General features: G+C 39.3%; 1 protein-coding gene across 2 annotated transcripts; it reads right to left on the bottom strand.

The window, feature by feature from the left end:
- Positions 1–680: 680 nt before the first annotated feature.
- On the bottom strand, positions 681–20,832 carry LOC113022802 (interferon-induced GTP-binding protein Mx-like). 2 transcript variants are annotated; one of them, XM_026168612.1, is made up of 12 exons: positions 20,578–20,832; positions 4,651–4,788; positions 4,391–4,545; positions 3,882–4,020; positions 3,367–3,565; positions 3,196–3,274; positions 2,981–3,103; positions 2,703–2,844; positions 2,432–2,590; positions 2,251–2,327; positions 1,943–2,170; positions 681–1,073 (listed from the first exon to the last, which is right to left on the bottom strand). In XM_026168612.1, exons 1-12 carry the CDS (start codon positions 20,762–20,764, stop codon positions 792–794), a joined length of 1,908 nt encoding a protein of 635 aa, XP_026024397.1. In that variant the 5' UTR covers positions 20,765–20,832; the 3' UTR covers positions 681–791. The 2 variants fall into 2 exon arrangements, with proteins under 2 accessions (XP_026024397.1, XP_026024398.1); XM_026168613.1 differs by lacking the exon at positions 20,578–20,832 and adding an exon at positions 10,168–10,202.
- Between the last annotated feature and the right edge of the window lie 888 nt (positions 20,833–21,720).

The following is a 21,720-nucleotide window of genomic DNA, read 5'->3' as shown; positions in this document are numbered from 1 at the left end:
TGTCAGGATTTAAGGTATTGTTTTCTATCTAGCTTTCGCTGCATATTTTATTAACATTATGTAGTTCATGTTGATGTTTTAATGAGTAGAAAAATAGTTTTAAAAAGGGGGCTCAGAACAACTTTATCCTCCCCATAATTTCTGGCAACAGTTTCATTTATATGACCAAAAAACTTTAAGGATGGCACAAAGATTAGAGGGTGGAGGGCAAATAATACCAAGCCTGTCATTGTGAATTGGTATCTGTTTCCATATTTTGTACAGTGGTATAACTAATCTCATTTATTTTGGGGCTGTACCAGTTTGAAGATGAATCCGTTGTTGAGAAATGTTCTTTTAATACATTCTGATCATATTTTTGCAGAAAAAAATGTCACTTTCAAAAAATTCAGCCTTTTAGTATATGTCTCACTTTATTTTAGTTATTCATTTCCCCCATTAATGTATACACAAACTGTAACACACAATATAACAAAATAGCACATGGAGTGCATACCATTACCAGTGATTTTTATTTCTAACACTCAAAACATTTTTAATAAACAAAAAATATACTTCTGCAACAGCAACATACATGCGTATGACCCTTTAAGATGTTATATTATATATATATATATATATATATTATATATATTATATATATTATATATATATATATATTATATATATCTACACACACACTAAAACAATTACAATCTATAATAAAGGCACTCAAAATGTATTGCAAAGCGAATGCTGGGGAAATATTTCTATGATTCTATGAAGTGACGTCCATCATTTTGTTTGTCAGGTTAGAAATCTGGTTTTAAGCTTTGCCCTTGTGCTGAGCTGAAGTTGAATGTGTTCATACTAAACTCAGTCAACAAAAGGCGGCCGTTTGAGAGGCGTTTAAGGCCGTTCTGAAGTTGTTCCCTTTGAATTTTTGTGCCAATGTCCTCTTGAAGCAGGGACTCTTTTCTCTCCTTATCCTGAAGCATCTGCAGCATCTCCCTCTGCAGCTGGTTGGCAAACTGCTGCAGCATCTGATAGCGGATCACCAGGGGGATCTGGTCAGCAAGACGCTGACCAGCAATCTGTGAGCGGAGAAGACAGAAATAAGGACGTAAAAAGCTTTTGTTTGTTACTGTCTGTAATATGTCAGAATTTGAACATGGTTGTTATTTTGTATTAAATTATTAGCTGTGAACAAAATCATAGAACATCTCGATATTTTGTAACCAACTTAGTTGGTTACATTGTGTTCACATCTAAAGAAAAACAGAAAAAAAGTCATACCAGACTAAGACTTAATAAAGTTGAGTAATATTCTTAAAACAAAATAAAACAAAGACTAAAACCACCCTCCCAGCAGATAATAGGGATGCGCTAAAAAGCTAAATCCTTCATGTGCCGCCATCACAAAAATATAGTTGGTGTCTCTAATACTGTCAGACCTGAATTTGGACCTGGCTTTGAGAAGACATTAAAACATTTATTCTGTATTAATAAATTATTAGGCAAAAACAAACTAACATTGTTACTGTTACTGAGGCCAAACATCTCTAAGTAAAAGATTTGCTTCTGTACTGATGTCTATGGGCAGATAAACTGGATTTGTTTCTACTTTGTGGCCCATTTTTGTCCCATCAAGCTGAGTTTGTTGGGGCAGTGAGCAAATTCAGGCTCTAACCCAAATTTCCTGTTTGTTGCTTTATGTGACTGTGTCATAAATATAACAGGTGTTCATTTCATTTAACTGTATACATTCTAAATTTCAGCTTTAGTTTTAGTTTTCTTCTTTTCTTTTTGTTGTTGCTTATCTGTAGTCACTGTTTCAAAGAGTCTACTTTTTCTCTTATATTGAAAACTTCAGTGGGATGTATCTTTTGACATGGCAAGAGTTTATGTACTATATCATGTTTTTAAATGCAAACATAAAAAACAGAGTTTCAGTAACATTTACTTGGTAATAGGATTTAAGGTGTTTCAGCATCTCTTTCAGGGTGGCCCCACTGCTATTATTGTTCACCAGGGAATTTACAGCCTCCTCTTTGTCTTCCCTCTTCCTCTTTGCTAACATCTGGCTGTATGTTGTGTCCTGAGTGTAAACGATCAGCTCCATCTGAAACTGCATCCTCAGTATGGCCTCTGCTTCAGCTTCCCGTTTAGTTCTGATGTCTTCAATCTTCAGCTAAATCACACAGAAGATGTCAGTACATATTTATCAGTGTTTATTAATAAATATACAACAAGCAGCAAAGGAGATGTTACCATTGCTGTTCTGATGAGGTTAGGAAAGCCAACCAGGCTGCTCTGTGCCAACTCAAAGAGCTCCTTCTTCACAAGCTCTAAAAAGAGAAAATTATATAAAAAATTAGAAAATGAAAGAATACCTGCAAAGTAACATGTTCTGTGATCACTTTCAATGATTGCGGTATCATAAAAAACATGCCTGACACATCTTTGAGTTTCTGGACAGCAGGCTCCTCCAGCTGTTTGATCTGCTCCTGGATCATGGCCTCAAACGTCTTGTAGTTGATAAACCCTGGGAGCTCTCTTCCACGGTACTTTCGTTCATATTGAGAAACCTCTCTCTGAATATTCCAGTTGACTATAATATGGTTGTAGTTGTGGTGGGAAAATAGTATTAATAATTAATAATTTCATCTTTTAACAGTAGGTATATTAGAGGTAACTAATTAACAAGTTTTAAATTCACTTACAATTTGTTCCAGAGGTCTCTATGGCTTCCCTCCATACTGCAAACTGACCTCTCAGTAAGGAAAAGATGCTGGACTTGTATCCACATTTTAATTCTTCACCTTTGGTGAGACTGATAGCATCCTGTGTGAATGCTGACACTCTCTAAGAAGGAACGGTTTCAAAGAACAGGAAATGTTGTTTCCAGAAGCTCATATTCATTTTTCTTACACTTTTGTTTAGGAGGTGCAAAACCTGCAGCTGGCAATTTTTTGTCTCCTAAAAAAACTGGTGAACTTACATCAATGAGGAAACCAAGTCTCTCAATTGCATCAGATGGGGGTCCATTGCTTAATTTGTCCAGGTTTGCTCGAGTTTGTTTAAGTTTCTTTTGTATCTGCTCATCAAGCCGTGGCAGAGATTTCTACAAATCACATGGACAAATCACATCAAAGCTGGAGTGGGTTAAAGCTCTCCCCAGTGACCTACAAAGGTAAAACAGTAATAAGTACTTACCTGAATATGATGCACCAGTTCAAGAGTGAGTTTTTCTGCCAGTTTAGGAACAGTGGCCTGACCCTCATCAAAGAGAGTCCTACAGCACAAACAAAAGGTTAGAGTATAAGCAACACAGCCTAACACACCACAAACACTTGTTTGCATAATTTCCAAAAAGAGCAAACTTACTGGAAATGGGCATGCTCTTCGAAGAAGGCTTCCTCATTTTTTAGTGCTTCAGAAAGTGAAACCTTCTCTGTGATCTCCTTCTGACCCCTGCATTTGACCACCATGTAGCCCTTCTTCAGCGGGATGACTTCATTATGGACAATTTTAACCACGTTCTCTTCTGTGCCTTTGTCCACCAGGTCAGGTTTAGTCAAGATACCTGACAGAGAGAGATAGTGTTGGATTCCCCACCTTATGAGAAAAGCAGCTGGATAATGATGATGATAATAATCATTAATGAGCTCCAGTCAGAGCTTGGTGCCAGCCATTAAATATTGCTCACATTGTGACAAACTAATAAAAAGATTAAATGAGATTCAACAGTTTCCTCACCAGTGAAAACAGAACCAACATGATAAATGTATGCAGTAAGCATACATAGCAACTATATTTATTCAGTGGATAGAGAATCAATGACCTAAGAGAGACATTTGCTTATAAGCCAGGTGCCACTTTTTAAAATCAGTTCTAGTTACCCAAAGTCCTCTCTCCTTCAGGATCCACCTGCTGTGCCATCCTCAAAGCCTCTGTGGTTGCAATATCCACGTTGCATGGAACAACCACCAAGCTGATGGTTTCTTGTTTTCTGATGTTATTCTGGATCAGTCGTTTTATCTGAAAGTATTAGCTTGTAACGTAACAAATATTAAGCTACGAAATGGAAAAATATAGTTGCAAAAAGTTATACAAACTAATCGTGCCCAAATTAGGATTGTTCAAATCAAGTTGTGAATGAATGTAATACCCATAAAAGATCACAGCCATACTTTTCATTTTTTCACAAGAGAAATATATCATATGATTATATTATTGAGCTGTGGTTTGGATAGTGTTCTGTGGGCTGTACTGATAGCAATCATGCATATATTTATGATGGGGTCTTTCTTGCTTTTCTAAAAATCAAAAGTAAAACAGCAAACATGTGACAGGGATGAATTGAGCTGTATTTTAATCTGACTTGATGCATTCTACCACCAAATGCTACCTGTTCACCAATGTCCTCTGATTGTCCACTGACAGCCACTCTGGTGATGCCAGGCAGGTCGATGAGTGTCAGATCTGGGACATCAGGGGAAGCAATCTCCAGACTGATGAGGTCATTGCTGATCCCAGTCCCATTCCCCACCAGTTTATCTTGTGCTGAAAAGAGGATTTGGTTTGAGTCACACCTGAACAATAAGTTTAGCTGGCCTATCTTCTGCCTCCATCAATAACAGTGACATTTAAGAATACTTCACGCTGTACCTTCCCGAATCTTTTTCTCCACAAGTGAAGGCTTTTTTAGCTCTTCATTATAGTCACGGTAGCTTATCTTTCCATACCACGCCTCTCCTTTCTTCTTTCTTGTCATCTTCAGTTCTAGTGGACATCTTGTCACAATACCTGTGTTTTTTATGAGTGAATGGTGAGACAGAGAGGAAAAGATTTGAGTGAATACCCAGAGTATTTGATAAGATCATAAAAAAGCAGTCATTATACTATATTGCCAAACACATTTTCTTATGTGTCTGCAGGAATATCTAATTCTTAATCCATAGGGTTAAACATGATGTTGGCCCACCCTTTGCTGCTTCAACTCTTCTGGGAAGGCTTTCCACAAGGTTTAAGATTGGATTTACGGGGATTTTTGACCATTCTTCCTGAAGAGAACACGTCTCCACTACTCCAGAGTCCAGTGGTTTATACCCATGCATCTGACTCTTTACATTATGCTTGATGATGTGAGGTTTGCATGTAGCTGCTCAGCCAGCTAAACCCATTCCATGAAACTTTCACTTTCTGTTCTTGAGCTAATCTGAAGGCCATGTTTGGAGGTCTGTAGAAATTGAATCTCAAGCAAACTTTTCTTTCTTTGTTATTATGGGGTGTTGTGTGCAGACTAAGGTGAATAAGAGTGAACATGACAAAAATGTGGAACAAGTGAAGTGCTGTGAATACTTTGCAGATACACTGTAACTGGAAAATAAACAGAGGAAATTATTCAATAAACAAGATGAGAAAGAAAAGGAAACAAGGGAGGGCAAAGGAACCAAAATGAAACAAGACAGAGAGGGAAACAGTGAAGGTCCCAGAAACAGAAACTCAAATAGACCAAGACTCAAAGCAACAAGAATGAAAACAGAAACTAAGAAAACAGAAACAGAAACTGAAATTTATCCAGCCAGCCCGACATTTGTCTCGGCTTATCCAAATATATTCAAACGCACTTCTATAGAACCACGTCAGAGCCCATGCCAGGATAAGACCAGTGGTCAGGTAGTACTGTAAGGATTTGATTTGAACAAGTTGTTACAAGTTGAATTTGAACAGAGAAATAACGCCAATTAAACAAAGGTAAGGGATTTCAAATGTATATACACTACCGGTCAAAAGTTTTAGAACACCCCAATTTTTCCAGTTTTTATTGAAAATGATGCAGTTTAATGTCTCATTGCACCCTGAAATGAAAGCATCTTACAAATAAGCAACTTCAGTTAAAAAAAAAGAAATAATGGAATCAATTTATAGACTAAAACGTATTCTAAACTTTTGACTCGCCACCTTTGGCAGATATAACAGCTAAACCAAAATCCTCTGATTCAGTTGTGCGCTGGGTGAGCCAGACCTCATCCTTTCAGTTTCTGAGTGCCTTTTGATGGTGAAGGTAACTCTAGTCACTGACGCCTTGACTTTCTTTGCAATTTCTCTGTGCATTTTTAACTGATGGCCTGTCTCTCTTCCATTATTAATTACCTTTTTTTGTAACAATAAACTCTCTGCAGTACAATACTGTTCAACTGATGCTCACGAGGGTATGTGTTAACGACTGCTGTCGTAATGTTGTTTCTCATATGCAAATTTAAGTGTGTAGGTGCCTTCTCGTCATTGGTGGATCCAGGGGACAGTTCCTGCGGATTGGCTAACTACCGGGAGACAACGTATTTGATGACACCGCCATGGACGGCGAGCCTTTCATCCTCGGCCCATCCTAACTGGCAGACTTTATGTTACCTGTCTAGTGATGTTTGTTTTACACAGGGGCATGTAGGGGTGGACTGCCCTTTTCTTTGATTACAGTTTTCTCATGTTTTTGTTAGTTGGGGAGGTAAGTTCCTGTCGTTTGGTTTAATTCTTTTGAGTAGGCAAGTTTGATATATCCTTGAGATAGGCTCCTTTTGTTTGTTGTTTTTTCGTTAGGTCCACCCCAAAGTTATAGTCCGCTCCTTTCCTTTGTTTTAAATCCACTCATTGTAAATAAATCACCTTCAAACTTTACTAGCTGTGTGATGTGCTGCTTGGGATCAGATGAGGATGGATCACCCTTATGGTCTGGCCACCCCGAGACGGGCTATAACAGTATGGTACCACAGTGTGTTCCAACACTGCCCTTATGCAGACAGAGGGGATTGTAAGTAATCCAGAAAAGATGGAACACCTGTAGGAATTAGTAGCACCAGCTTTCAAGGCTTGATCGACTTCCATTGCTGCAGAACATCTTTAAATTGTTAACCCATTTTGTGTTCCCTGAAAAAGGCCTTTTTGTATATGTGGCACAATGATAAAGATAAAGACATGAAAATAGCCGCCCCCCATTTTATTTTATACTCAAAGACACTTTCTTTTGGTAAGGCCAATAAATATGTTGCACGGGAGATGAGTTGGCCCACCGTTTCGGCAGAGTAACATATAATTCTGAAATGTACTTTTTTTCTTTTTCATTTTTGGGAAACATTAACTTTTTTAACCTCTGGCCTTTCTAACCTTTGTGCCATTTCAAGCTATTCATCGGACTTGAACGACTTGTATTGCAAAAAATAACTGGAAAAATTAGGGTGTTCTAAAACATTTGACCAGTAGTGTATATTACAAGGGCGTAGATTTGGTTTTGGCATTGGTGGGGACGGATGATTCAGCCACCGAACCCTGCCCTGTTTCTTTTTTTTTCCTTTTCGTCTTTGCTTCTTGATTAAAAAAAAGGAGAAATATACTTGCCTATGCTATTCTACATGCTTTTAAACCATTTAAAATTACAATTTATAGTTTTATATGTGAATTATATAATGTTAAGTTACTATTAAACAAATGACTGACTAAGTATTTTAGGCTTTAGTTTACTTCAGCCATATTTCATATAAATCAGATATCATACAAAAATAAAAAATAGTTTCAAATACAGTCATGACAATAAAATAATATGACTTTAAGGACTTAACAACATTACTTCAGTTATAGTACACCAACATCTCTTATATATTAGTACTAAGGGAACACTGAATGACCTGGTGGGTTTTGTCCATAAAACTACTCATCTAAGATTACCACAAAGTAACAGATCTCTCAGCAAAATTATGCAACATTTTAGGCACTATTGCCCCGATCAAATCAGTGAGCTGGGATGTTTTACTCTAAACATGAACTACTGTTACAGCAACAGACATGGACTACTGGTGTCCCACACAATAACTTAATGTCCAGTATGTGAAGGAGCCAAACACAGGCCTGCTCCTCTCGTTAACTGAGATAAACTGCCGGCATATTTGTTTTACATCTATACGGTCCAGTCTCTCCTGGTGGACATGGCAACACGTTATTCATGGTTACATACAATTTTAGACTGATGTGGGCCAAAGCCTAAAACGATGTGCTGGGAGTTTGCTGTTCTCCCCGGTTCAGATATTTGAAGTTTGCACAGCTACATTCTCGCCTGAAATTTTTTTAAAAGTTTATTTTGCAACCCAGAAAGAGTAATAAGAGGGGCACTGAAATTCGGGATTGTCCGAGAAAAAACGGGAGGGTTGGCATGTATTGCCTTGCATAGCCTGTAACGTTATTATGATGGACAGATTTTATGAGTGAACTTGACTTTAAGTGACTTACAGGTTTCTTTGAAAAGTACTTTCTTATATCCAGGTTATTTTTGCTGCCATCCTCCTCTCCCCCTCGCATAATGAATTAATTAAATACACCATTAAATAATTAATTAAATGTGGCAATAATTAATTAAAATTGGAATTAATTAATTAAATAAATAGTAATGACACATGTAATTAATTAATTATTGACACATTTAATTAATTATTTATGTATTTCACATTTTAATTAATTATTGACACATTTCATTAATTATTTAATGATATATTTATTTATTTCACTTTGGCAGTCCTGGCGCCTGGCTCTCATCTTGAATTAATTTTATCTGTCAGCCTCACCCATCAAACCCAGGGGGCGGGGTTAACGCTGATCGAGTCAAAACCATTGCTTTGGCCTGGTGGCCATTGTTTTTAGCACACAACAACCGGCATGTGGAAACTAACAGAACTGGGCCCTGTGCTTCGTACGTCGCTTACTACATCCAAGATCAAATGAAACATCCAAGACCAAATCATCGCGCTAACTCTGAGCTCGCTATTCCGGTTCCCCGAACACACCTGTTGTTGACGATTAGTATAGCTGGATGAAGTAATGTGAGATCACTGGGTGGCCCAACAGGGGCTACGCATCGATAGTAGAAACATTGATCGGCAACCCTTTGATTGGTCGGCGAAAATGTCGAAGGAGCGCGCTAGGTATTTTTCGGCAGCAGAGCAAGAACTCTTGAGTGAGGGATTTCAGGAGTTTCAGAGTTTAATTAAAACGCAAGAGAACACTGCAAAGGCTGCAAAAGCAAGGAGAGAGGGCTGGCAGAAAGTTGCTGACAAATCAAACTCGTAAGTAATTTAATAATAACAATAATAATGGAGTGGATTGATATAGCGCTTTTCAAGGCACCCAAAGCGCTTTACAATGCCACTATTCATTCACTCTCACATTCACACACTGGTGGAGGCAGCTACGGTTGTAGCCACAGCTGCCCTGGGGCAGACTGACAGAAGCCAGGCTGCCATATCGCGCCATCGGCCCCTCTGGCCAACACCAGTAGGCGGTAGGGTAGATTTATTTTTATTTATTTATTTTTTTTTTTTCTAACTTTATTTAAAGTAAACAAGTTTACATATAAAATGCACATACACATACATATCATATCACACCATATTATCCAATATTATATTACATTATATTATATTATAATATGTTATATTATATCCCCTTTCACATTAGAGCCACAACAGGACCCACTAGAACATGGGAACAAGTAAAAGTGAAATATAAGAATATTCTACAGAATGGTAATATTTATCACTTATATTGCTTGTCGTCTCTTGGAAAGAGACCCTGGAATACTCTGTTTGTTTGTTCATAACAGCAACCAAGAAAAGGGCAGAGCAAAAAAAAAAAAAGACAGGTGGTGGTCCTGCACCCCCTCGTCAACAAGTTGGTTAAGTGAATAATACCCTCACGGAAAATCGATATCTCTCTATGAGCACACTGTCGCGCTGAGCTAAAGGATCCTGTCTGTCCCGCAATATACGCTGAATTCTGAGGACTCTCCTTATCAATCTTGCACCTTCTGCAATGGGTTGCTCGCGTATACGGACAGGATATGACTGCGACAGACTTCCCAAATCCACCTTCGCTTTTATAGCCGTGGTCTCTCATCTTGATTACACGAAGTAATTTACAATTACTACTCTGAAATATGAATTACATCTGTAATAATCACATACATGTAATAGAATGTTAATAGTACATTTCCCTTTTTTAGGGAATGACCTGTATGTATCTGTGTGACATCAATAAAAGGATCAAGTGCTGCATTATCTTTAGTTACAGTGATGTTATTTATTTATGGTGAAACAGTGGTGGAATATCGCTGTTGCTTTCGTATAAATGACGCGGACATACCTGCGTGGCCGCGATCTAATCCTGTTTACATAAAGTAAACCTGCTCCCCAGCAGGTTTACGCTTACGGCTCTGTTGCTATGACAGCAAGTCCCGGATGGGCTTCGGGGAACCGAACGATCCAGGATCACGCGAAATCGTCAACAATCTCATCCAGCTAACTCACTTAGCGCGGTACGAAGCACAGGCCCCTGAACTTTGAAAAACCCTGTTTGTGTGTCACCAAATACAGTTTTAATATTTTTTTAGCCGAGAATGTAGTGGTTTAATCTTCATATGTCTGGTCGGTTTGTCAAGATACAGCCTCTTTGCAAAAGTGCTTCGATGCCCAGTCTCACGGCAAAGCCTGGGATAGACCCGCTCGCCTCGCAAGCTGTTATTACCACCGACAAAGCACTGCGGTCAAGTGAGCCCTCACTTACGAAGTCGCAGTCAAGCTAGCCGCCCCGCCAGCCGCACCTAAAATGTTGTTGCACTACTCTTACGCATATTACGGTATGGGTGAAAACCGGCTTAGAAACGCAGTGTTTTCTGTCCTGACACTATTTTACTTCACAATCCACTCCCAGTTTTGGTTAATCTCCACTTTCACCCCTGTGATCCACAGCCCAAATTACTGTATGATTCAGAGAAAATTAACAATAAAATTTACCCAATTTACTCAACTATACTTTTAATGTCCTCATCTTTGAGCTCAGATTACAGGAAAACTGAAAGAGGTGACGCAGATATCTCACTGGATTCTGACTCTGGGTGACCCCCACTCTGCATGCTGTGATCCACAGCCAAAATTACTGTACAGTTTTTGAGAAAATTGATAGTAAAATCTTCCCATTTTGCTTTACTGTACTCTACATATTGACATCTTTGATCTCCGATTACAGGAAAACTGTAAGAGGTGACGCAGATATTTCACTGGATTATGAATCTAGGCCATCTCCAGTCTTCACCCTGTGATCCACAGCCAAAATTACTGTACGGATTTTGAGAAAATTGATAGTAAACTTTGCACAATTTACTCTACTGTACTCTATATATTCTCATCTTTGAGCTTAGATTACAGGAAAACTGTAAGAGGTGACGCAGATATCTCACTGGATTATGACTCTGGGTGACCCCCACTCTGCACCCTGTGATCCACAGCAAAAATTACTGTATGGATTTTGAGAAAATTCATAGCAAAATCTTCCCATTTTGCTTTACTGTACTCTACATATTGACATCTTTGGCCTCAGATTACAGGAAAACTATAAGAGGTGACGCAGATATCTCACTGGATTCTGACTCTAGGCTGTCGCCACTCTTCACCCTGTGATCCACAGCCAAAATTACTGTACGGTTTTTGAGAAAATTGATAGTAAACTTTGCACAATTTACTCTACTGTACTTTTAATATCCTCGTCTTTAACCTCAGATTACAGGAAAACTGTAAGAGGTGACGCAGATATTTCACTGGATTATGACTCTGGGTGACCCCCACTCTTCACCCTGTGATCCACAGCCAAAATTACTGTACGGATTTTGAGAAAATTGATAGTAAACTTTGCACAATTTACTGTACTATACTCTATATATTCTCATCTTTGAGCTCAGATTACAGGAAAACCATAAGAGGTGACGCAGATATTTCACTGGATTATGACTCTGGGTGACCCCCACTCTGCACCCTGTGATCCACAGCAAAAATTACTGTACGGATTTTGAGAAAATTGATATTAAAATCTTCCCATTTTGCTTCACTGTACTCTACATATTGACATCTTTGAGCTCCGATTACAGGAAAACTGTAAGAGGTGACGCAGATATTTCACTGGATTCTGACTCTAGGCTGTCGCCACTCTTCACCCTGTGATCCACAGCCAAAATTACTGTACGGTTTTTGAGAAAATTCATAGTAAACTTTGCACAATTTACTCTACTGTACTCTATATATTCTCATCTTTGAGCTCAGATTACAGGAAAACTATAAGAGGTGACACAGATATCTCACTGGATTATGACTCTGGGTGACCCCCACTCTTCACCCTGTTATCCACAGCCCAAATTACTGTACGGATTTTTAGAAAATTGATAGTAAACTTTGCACAATTTACTCTACTGTACTCTATATATTCTCATCTTTGAGCTCAGATTACAGGAAAACTGTAAGAGGTGACGCAGATATTTCACTGGATTATGAATCTAGGCTGTCGCCACTCTGCACCCTGTCATCCACAGCCAAAATTACTGTACGGTTTTTGAGAAAATTGATAGTAAAATCTTCACATTTTGCTTTACTGTACTCTACATATTGACATCTTTGAGCTCAGATTACAGGAAAACTATAAGAGGTGACACAGATATTTCACTGGATTCTGACTCTAGGCTGTCTCCACTCTGCACCCTGTGATCCACAGCCAAAATTACTGTACGGATTTTGAGAAAATTGATAGTAAACTGCACAATTTACTGTACGTTACTTTATATATTGACATCTTTGAGCTCAGATTACAGGAAAACTGTAAGAGGTGACGCAGATATTTCACTGGATTATGACTCTAGGCTGTCGCCACTCTTCACCCTGTGATCCACAGAAAAAATTACTGTACGGTTTTTGAGAAAATTGATAGTAAACTTTGCACAATTTACTCTACTGTACTTTTAATATTCTCATCTTTGACCTCAGATTACAGGAAAACTATAAGAGGTGACGCAGATATCTCACTGGATTATGACTCTGGGTGACCCCCACTCTGCACCCTGTGATCCACAGCCAAAATTACTGTACGGATTTCTGATAAAATTAAATCCTATTCCATTACCAAACAAAATGAGTTCATTGAAGTATTTGCTTAACTACAAGAAATGTTTTCCACACACAATTTAAATTTTTCAAAATGTCATTCACACACCACCTCAAGTATCAACTTCAGTTTTAGACATTATTTATTCAGTGCTTAATCACAACAATAGTCAACTTAAGGCACTTACATAATAAGTTAAACCTTACAATAATACATACAGAGAAAAACCCAACAATCATATGACCCCCTATGAGCAACAGTGGGAAGGAAAAACTCCCTTTTAACAGCAAGAAACCTCCGGCAGAACCAGGCTCAGGGAGGGGCGGCCATCTGCCTCAACCGGTCAGGGTGAGAAATTACATTTCTCAGATTACTGATTTCTCATATTACTACTACACAGTTTAGATACACTCAACAAAAATATAAACGCAACACCTTTGTTACTGCTCCCATTCCCCATGGGATGGACGTAGAGACCGAAAATTCATTCCAGATACACAATATAACCATCCCTCCCAAACAGTGGTCACAAATCAGTCCAAATGTGTGGTAGTGGGCACATCTGCCATATTGAGATAATCCATCCCACCTCACAGGTGTGCCACATCAGGATGCTGATCTGACATCATGAGTAGTGCACAGGTGTACCTCAGACTGCCCACAACAAAAGGCCACCCTGGAATGTGCAGTTTTTTGCGCTATTGGGGGTCTGGGGACCCAGAACCGGTCAGTATCTGGTGTGACCACCATTTGCCTCATGCAGTGCAACACATCGTCGCATGGAGTCTATCAGATTGTCAATTGTGGCCTGTGGAATGTTGGTCCACTCCACTTCAATGGCTGTGCGAGGTTGTTGGATATTCGTGGGAACTGGTACACGCTGTCGTATACGCCGGTCAAGCACATCCCGAACATGCTCAATGGGTGACATGTCCGGTGAGTATGCTGGCCATGCAAGAACTGGGACATTCTCAGCTGCCATCTGCCCTGAACAATGTGAACCATGATTCATCCGTGAAGCGCACACCTCTCCAACGTGCCAGATGCCATCGAATGTGAGCATTTGCCCACACAAGTCTGTTACGGCGACGAGCTGGAGTCAGGTCAAGACCCCGATGAGGACGACGGGCATGCAGTTGAGCTTCCCTGAGACGGTTTCTGACAGTTTGTGCAGAAATTGTTTGGTTGTGCAAACCAATTGTTCCAGCAGCTGTCTGGGTGGCTGGTCTCAGACGATCTTGGAGGTGAACCTGCTGGATGTGGAGGTCCTGGGCTGGTGTGGTTACACGAGGTCTGCGGTTGTGAGGCCGGTTGGATGTGCTGCCATATTCTCTGAAACGCCTGTGGAGACGGCTTATGGTTGAGAAATGAACATTCAATGCACGGGCGACAGATCTGGTTGACATTCCTGCTGTCAGCATGCCAATTGCACGCTCCCTCATTGCTTGTGGCATCTGTGGCATTTTGCTGTGAGACAAAACTGCACATTCCAGGGTGGCCTTTTGTTGTGGGCAGTCTGAGGTACACCTGTGCACTACTCATGATGTCAGATCAGCATCCTGATGTGGCACACCTGTGAGGTAGGATGGATTATCTCAATATAGCAGATGTGCCCACTACCACACATTTGGACTGATTTGTGACCACTGTTTGGGAGGGATGGTTATATTGTGTATCTGGAATGAATTTTCGGTCTCTACGTCCATCCCATGGGGAATGGGAGCAGTAACAAAGGTGTTGCGTTTATATTTTTGTTGAGTGTATCTAAACTGTGTAGTAGTAATATGAGAAATCAGTAATCTGAGAAATGTAATTTCTCACCCTGACCGGTTGAGGCAGATGGCCGCCCCTCCCTGAGCCTGGTTCTGCCGGAGGTTTCTTGCTGTTAAAAGGGAGTTTTTCCTTCCCACTGTTGCTCATAGGGGGTCATATGATTGTTGGGTTTTTCTCTGTATGTATTATTGTAAGGTTTAACTTATTATGTAAGTGCCTTAAGTTGACTATTGTTGTGATTAAGCACTGAATAAATAATGTCTAAAACTGAAGTTGATACTTGAGGTGGTGTGTGAATGACATTTTGAAAAATTTAAATTGTGTGTGGAAAACATTTCTTGTAGTTAAGCAAATACTTCAATGAACTCATTTTGTTTGGTAATGGAATAGGATTTAATTTTATCAGAAATCCGTACAGTAATTTTGGCTGTGGATCACAGGGTGCAGAGTGGGGGTCACCCAGAGTCATAATCCAGTGAGATATCTGCGTCACCTCTTACAGTTTTCCTGTAATCTGAGGTCAAAGATGAGAATATTAAAAGTACAGTAGAGTAAATTGTGCAAAGTTTACTATCAATTTTCTCAAAAACCGTACAGTAATTTTTTCTGTGGATCACAGGGTGAAGAGTGGCGACAGCCTAGAGTCATAATCCAGTGAGATATCTGCGTCACCTCTTACAGTTTTCCTGTAATCTGAGCTCAAAGATGTCAATATATAAAGTAACGTACAGTAAATTGTGCAGTTTACTATCAATTTTCTCAAAATCCGTACAGTAATTTTGGCTGTGGATCACAGGGTGAAGAGTGGCGACAGCCTAGAGTCAGAATACAGTGAGATATCTGCGTCACCTCTTATAGTTTTCCTGTAATCTGAGGCCAAAGATGTCAATATGTAGAGTACAGTAAAGCAAAATGGGAAGATTTTACTATCAATTTTCTCAAAAACTGTACAGTAATTTTGGCTGTGGATCACAGCATGCAGAGTGGGGGTCACCCAGAGTCATAATCCAGTGAGATATCTGCGTCACCTCTTATAGTTTTCCTGTAATCTGAGCTCAAAAATGAGAATATATAGAGTACAGTACAGTAAATTGTGCAAAGTTTACTATCAATTTTCTCAAAAACCGTACAGTAATTTTTTCTGTGGATCACAGGGTGAAGAGTGGCGACAGCCTAGAGTCAGAATCCAGTGAAATATCTGCGTCACCTCTTACAGTTTTCCTGTAATCTGAGGTTAAAGACGAGGATATTAAAAGTACAGTAGAGTAAATTGTGCAAAGTTTACTATCAATTTTCTCAAAAACCGTACAGTAATTTTGGCTGTGGATCACAGGGTGCAGAGTGGCGACAGCCTAGAGTCAGAATCCAGTGAGATATCTGCGTCACCTCTTATAGTTTTCCTGTAATCTGAGGCCAAAGATGTCAATATGTAGAGTACAGTAAAGCAAAATGGGAAGATTTTGCTATGAATTTTCTCAAAATCCATACAGTAATTTTTGCTGTGGATCACAGGGTGCAGAGTGGCGACAGCCTAGATTCATAATCCAGTGAAATATCTGCGTCACCTCTTACAGTTTTCCTGTAATCTGAGGTTAAAGACGAGGATATTAAAAGTACAGTAGAGTAAATTGTGCAAAGTTTACTATCAATTTTCTCAAAAACCGTACAGTAATTTTGGCTGTGGATCACAGGGTGCAGAGTGGCGACAGCCTAGAGTCAGAATCCAGTGAGATATCTGCGTCACCTCTTATAGTTTTCCTGTAATCTGAGGCCAAAGATGTCAATATGTAGAGTACAGTAAAGCAAAATGGGAAGATTTTGCTATGAATTTTCTCAAAATCCATACAGTAATTTTTGCTGTGGATCACAGGGTGCAGAGTGGCGACAGCCTAGATTCATAATCCAGTGAAATATCTGCGTCACCTCTTACAGTTTTCCTGTAATCTGAGGTTAAAGACGAGGATATTAAAAGTACAGTAGAGTAAATTGTGCAAAATTTACTATCAATTTTCTCAAAATCCGTACAGTAATTTTTGCTGTGGATCACAGGGTGCAGAGTGGGGGTCACCCAGAGTCATAATCCAGTGAGATATCTGCGTCACCTCTTACAGTTTTCCTTTAATCTAAGCTCAAAGATGAGAATATATAGAGTACAGTAGAGTAAATTGTGCAAAGTTTACTATCAATTTTCTCAAAAACCGTACAGTAATTTTGGCTGTGGATCACAGGGTGAAGAGTGGCGACAGCCTAGAGTCAGAATCCAGTGAGATATCTGCGTCACCTCTTACAGTTTCCCTGTAATCTGAGCTCAAAGATGAGAATATATAGAGTACAGTAGAGTAAATTGTGCATATTTACTATGGATTTTCTCAAAAACTGTACAGTAATTTTGGCTGTGGATGACAGGGTGCAGAGTGGCGACAGCCTAGATTCATAACCCAGTGAAATATCTGCGTCACCTCTTACAGTTTTCCTGTAATCGGAGCTCAAAGATGTCAATGTATAAAGTACAGTAAAGCAAAATGGGAAGATTTTGCTATGAATTTTCTCAAAATCCATACAGTAATTTTTGCTGTGGATCACAGGGTGCAGAGTGGGGGTCACCCAGAGTCATAATCCAGTGAGATATCTGCGTCACCTCTTACAGTTTTCCTTTAATCTAAGCTCAAAGATGAGAATATATAGAGTACAGTAGAGTAAATTGTGCAAAGTTTACTATCAATTTTCTCAAAATCCGTACAGTAATTTTGTGGATCACAGGGTGCAGAGTGGGGGTCCCCCAGAGTCAGAATCCAGTGAAATATCTGTGTCACCTCTTACAGTTTTCCTGTAATCAGAGCTCAAAGATGTCAATATGTGGAGTACAGTAAAGCATAATGGGAAGATTTTGCTATGAATTTTCTCAAAATCCATACAGTAATTTTGGCTGTGGATCACAGGGTGAAGAGTGGCGACAGCCTAGAGTCAGAATCCAGTGAAATATCTGCGTCACCTCTTACAATTTTCCTGTAATCGGAGGTCAAAGATGTTAATATGTGGAGTACAGTAAAGCACAATGGGAAGATTTTGCTATGAATTTTCTCAAAATCCGTACAGTAATTTTGGCTGTGGATCACAGGGTGCAGAGTGGGGGTCACCCAGAGTCATAATCCAGTGAAATATCTGCGTCACCTCTTACAGTTTTCCTGTAATCTGAGGTCAAAGATGAGGACATTAAAAGTATAGTTGAGTAAATTGGGTAAATTTTATTGTTAATTTTCTCTGAATCATACAGTAATTTGGGCTGTGGATCACAGGGGGGAAAGTGGAGATACACTAAAAATGGGAGTGGATTGTGAAGTAAAATAGTGTCAGGACACAAAACACTGCGTTTCTAAGCCGGTTTTCACCCATACCGTAATATACGTAAGAGTAGTGCAACCACATTTTCGGTGCGGCTGGCGGGGCGGCTAGCTTGACTGCGACTTCGTAAGTGAGGGCTCACTTGACCGCAGTGACAAAGCGCAGGCCCCGGTACACAGCTTTTTCATTGCAAAAGAACCGTCTGAATGGTTAACTGAAGTTAACTTGGATAAATTATAGTTAAGGAGTATCACAGATAATGACCATGTGAGCTGTGTGACTGTTGTGTGACACCACTACACTGAAATCAGTAGGCTATTACTGAAATGCACGTGCTATATCATAAACTATGATATAAATAGGGAGGTCCTACTAACATGTTTAGTTTTAAAGGACACTTTGCTGCCTTTAGTCTCATTCATGAGCAGTATTAGTTTTCTTCTAACATCCAGAAGTCTGCACAATGTGTTTCATAGTTTGTAACAAAACTTTGACAGTTAAACATAACATGACCGAAAAAGCACAAAAAAAAGAAAAGAAAAAAGAAAAGAGAGAGAGAGAAAAAAAATCACACAAATTATATGTTAACCTCATTTATTTTTAGTTAAGTAAACTCTAAAAATTCTAACAGATAGCTGGTGCTTAGAATACAGTTGAATAACTATTAAAAAATAGATGATATAATATTTCTGTCCAGGTTGCAGACTTCATGATGAACATGCTGTTGCAAACTCTGCTTCTCTCGGTGGAAATGCGCCTTCTCTTTCCTCTTTGTATAAAACATTTTAAAAGTCAGTTTAATCTCAAAATTCACTGTTAAATCCAAAACACACCAGATAAAGAAAAGCGAATAGTTCAGTCTAACACATGTGCCAGTGAACCATTAAAGGTCTGTGAAACTATGCAGTTATGAAACGTAACTTTAACCTCAGCCAAACCGATTTGCTCAGTTGTAAATAAAACAGCGAAGTAAACGTGACCCAACAGACAGAACCTGAGTGAATGAAGTCCAGCGTTTAACCACTGAGAGCTAAAACTCAGGTGAGGTTTCAAAGCTGTGTGCCGGTGATTGGACATCAGCCGCTGATGAAGCTGTTCGCCTATAAAGTGCTCTGTAAGGAAACAAGCTCCAGCAGCTCTGCGCTCGGGAAAAATACTATATTTCCTTATCTTGTGCAGAAAAATGCGCTGACATTGCTTTATATCGAGTACCGGCTGCCCAGTTAAACTGTGACTATCACCAGGTAACGTAGGCGTGTTTCTTGAATTAGCAGCAGGTGTTAAACAGCTGACAGGTGAGGAGGAGGATGCATGCAGGTAAACTGAGGGTCTGCTGAGCTGATCGCTGGTTTCGTGAGAAAAATGTCAGCTCGTTCTTTATGTTACAGAAGCGCAGAGACACAAGACCAGGCGGAAAGAGACGATCGTTCGGTGAAAATGAGAATCTGTGAATGCAACATGTGGAACACGGAGAGTGGAATATGTAAACAAACCGGTTAACGTAACCCCCTCGGTGCACTCTGCATGCTAACTGTTAGCAGAGCTAGTGAAATCTCTGAAAACATCTGAGCACTTTTGCAAACATGTTCTATGTTGACAACCTGACCAGACATGTGAAGATTACGGTGCGACATTCGCGGCTAAAACACTGTTAAAAGTGTAGCTGGTGACAGAAAAACGGGGTATTTTAAAACTACAGCACCACCATTGCTGCCTGTGATTTGATCTGCATTCTGGGATACCTGGCTGCCCCAAGTCTACACAAGCAATCGATTATCTAGGATCGACCTGTTTTGACTTACTTTGCACGGCAACCAATGAAATGTTAGAGAAGCTGCATGGGCAGCGTTAACCCCGCCCCCTGGGTTTGATGGGTGAGGCTGACAGATAAAATTAATTCAAGATGAGAGCCAGGCGCCAAAATGAAATAAATAAATATATCATTAAATAATTAATGAAATGTGTCAATAATTAATTAAAATGTGAAATACATAAATAATTAAATATATCATTAAATAATTAATTAAATGTGTCAATAATTAATAAAAATGTGAAATACATAAATAATTATTTAAATGTGTCAATAATTAATTAATTACATGTGTCATACCTATTTATTTAATTAATTAATTCCAATTTTAATTCATTATTGACACATTTAATTAATTATTTAATGGTGTATTTAATTAATTCATTATGGCAGTCCTATGTTCCACAGGACTCCAGCAGAGAACGTAATTTAACTCTTTCTGCACCGCTGGGCGAATGAGACATTGACAGATCGTTTTTTTTTTTCTATCGGTTTTGTTTTTCTTTACTCAAAGAGATCAAATTATTGGTGGGGACAATTCAATAACCGCTGGATATTGGTGGGGACATGTCCCTTCCGTCCATGCCAAATCTACGCCCTTGGTATATTATTTAAGTAAGGTATGAAAGGATTACTTATATACTGGACTGTCACGAGTCTAATGAACAGTGAGTTTGCTGAGCTGGAAATAAGTGTCTTCTTACCAACTCCTCTCGGCAGTGCCACCCCGGACAGCGCCTCCAACACAGAGCTCTTCCCCGAGCTTTGGTCCCCTATCACGGCGATAGCAGGCAGCGCCAGGTCCTTCTCTACACCAAGAGAGCGGAGTTTATCAATGAGGTCAATGCAGGGACGGACCTTTTCCTCATACTGCTGGTTCAAAGAGTTCATGGTAGCTAATGTTTGTCTCCTGAAAAATGATTTTGTAGAAAAGGTAAAAATGACAGTGTGAACTGTAACCTGCTCTATCAAAATTGTTGGTTTAACCCGGAAAAGAGTTTGCTATAAGTTTCGTTTCTTGGCATCTGTTGTCGCATTGTTTATTCAAACATACAGAGAGGAGGCAGCTTCTTCTTAAAGTGATACTTTCTTTAACTCGCGGTTAATTGACTGTGCAGTGTGCACTATAGAGTCCATCCATCCATCCTCTTCCGCTTATCCTTTTCAGGTTTTTGCATAAGGGGGTTTGGAGCCTATCCTAGCGGCATTACAATTCTTCACTTAAATTATTTTTTCCTAAATCAGCAATTAAGTGAGTTCGGTTAGGTTTCATTTCTTTCATTTCTCCTGTTACTTTAACCTACTTCTTGCAAGATCACGGGAGATAGCCTTAAGCTGGGCAAAACGCAAAGTTCCTGTTGCTAAACCACAGTGATTTGGGTCATCCAGCATCCTGTCCACGGAAGAGGAAAAATACTTATTCTTAAGTCTTATCCTGAGCATGTTTTTCTCTCGATGTATGTGTGTGTGTAAATCTATGAGAGAAGTACCGTGAAGCTCATGATTTCTAACTTCAGTAAATGCTTTGCTGATGAGTTTGATACCTTAATCAGTTTCAGAGGTATTTACTTTGGCACAATGTTCCGTTTCTGAATTATAGTCCTCTGGAGAGGGAAACAAGGAAGCCCATGCCCATGGTGTTGAAACTATAACTGATGTCAGCAGACATGATGCTCAGCTTGAGGGGTCAAAATGGGAAATCACAAAACATATCCAGCTTTTGTATTATTTATAACAGATCAATGAAATGGTAATTGATAATTGACTGACAAAGGCTACTATTTAAAGTTAAATGGCTGTGGTGATTTTCAAATAAATACTTGAACTGCCTCAAATCAATACATCAC

The sequence above is a fragment of the Astatotilapia calliptera genome, chromosome 5, assembly GCF_900246225.1.
Source record: "Astatotilapia calliptera chromosome 5, fAstCal1.2, whole genome shotgun sequence".
NCBI classification, from domain to species: domain Eukaryota; kingdom Metazoa; phylum Chordata; class Actinopteri; order Cichliformes; family Cichlidae; genus Astatotilapia; species Astatotilapia calliptera.
This window is presented reverse-complemented; position numbering and strand designations above follow the sequence as displayed.

Coding starts and splice junctions, on each gene's coding strand:
- LOC113022802 (XM_026168612.1), bottom strand. CDS start 20,764: ATGAACTCTTTGAACCAGCAGTATGAGGAAAAGGTCCGTCCCTGCATT. Junction 2,845..2,980: donor GACTTGGTTTCCTCATTGAT/GTAAGTTCACCA, acceptor GTTCCTTCTTAG/AGAGTGTCAGCATTCACACA. Junction 2,328..2,431: donor GAAACTCAAAGATGTGTCAG/GCATGTTTTTTA, acceptor TTCTCTTTTTAG/AGCTTGTGAAGAAGGAGCTC.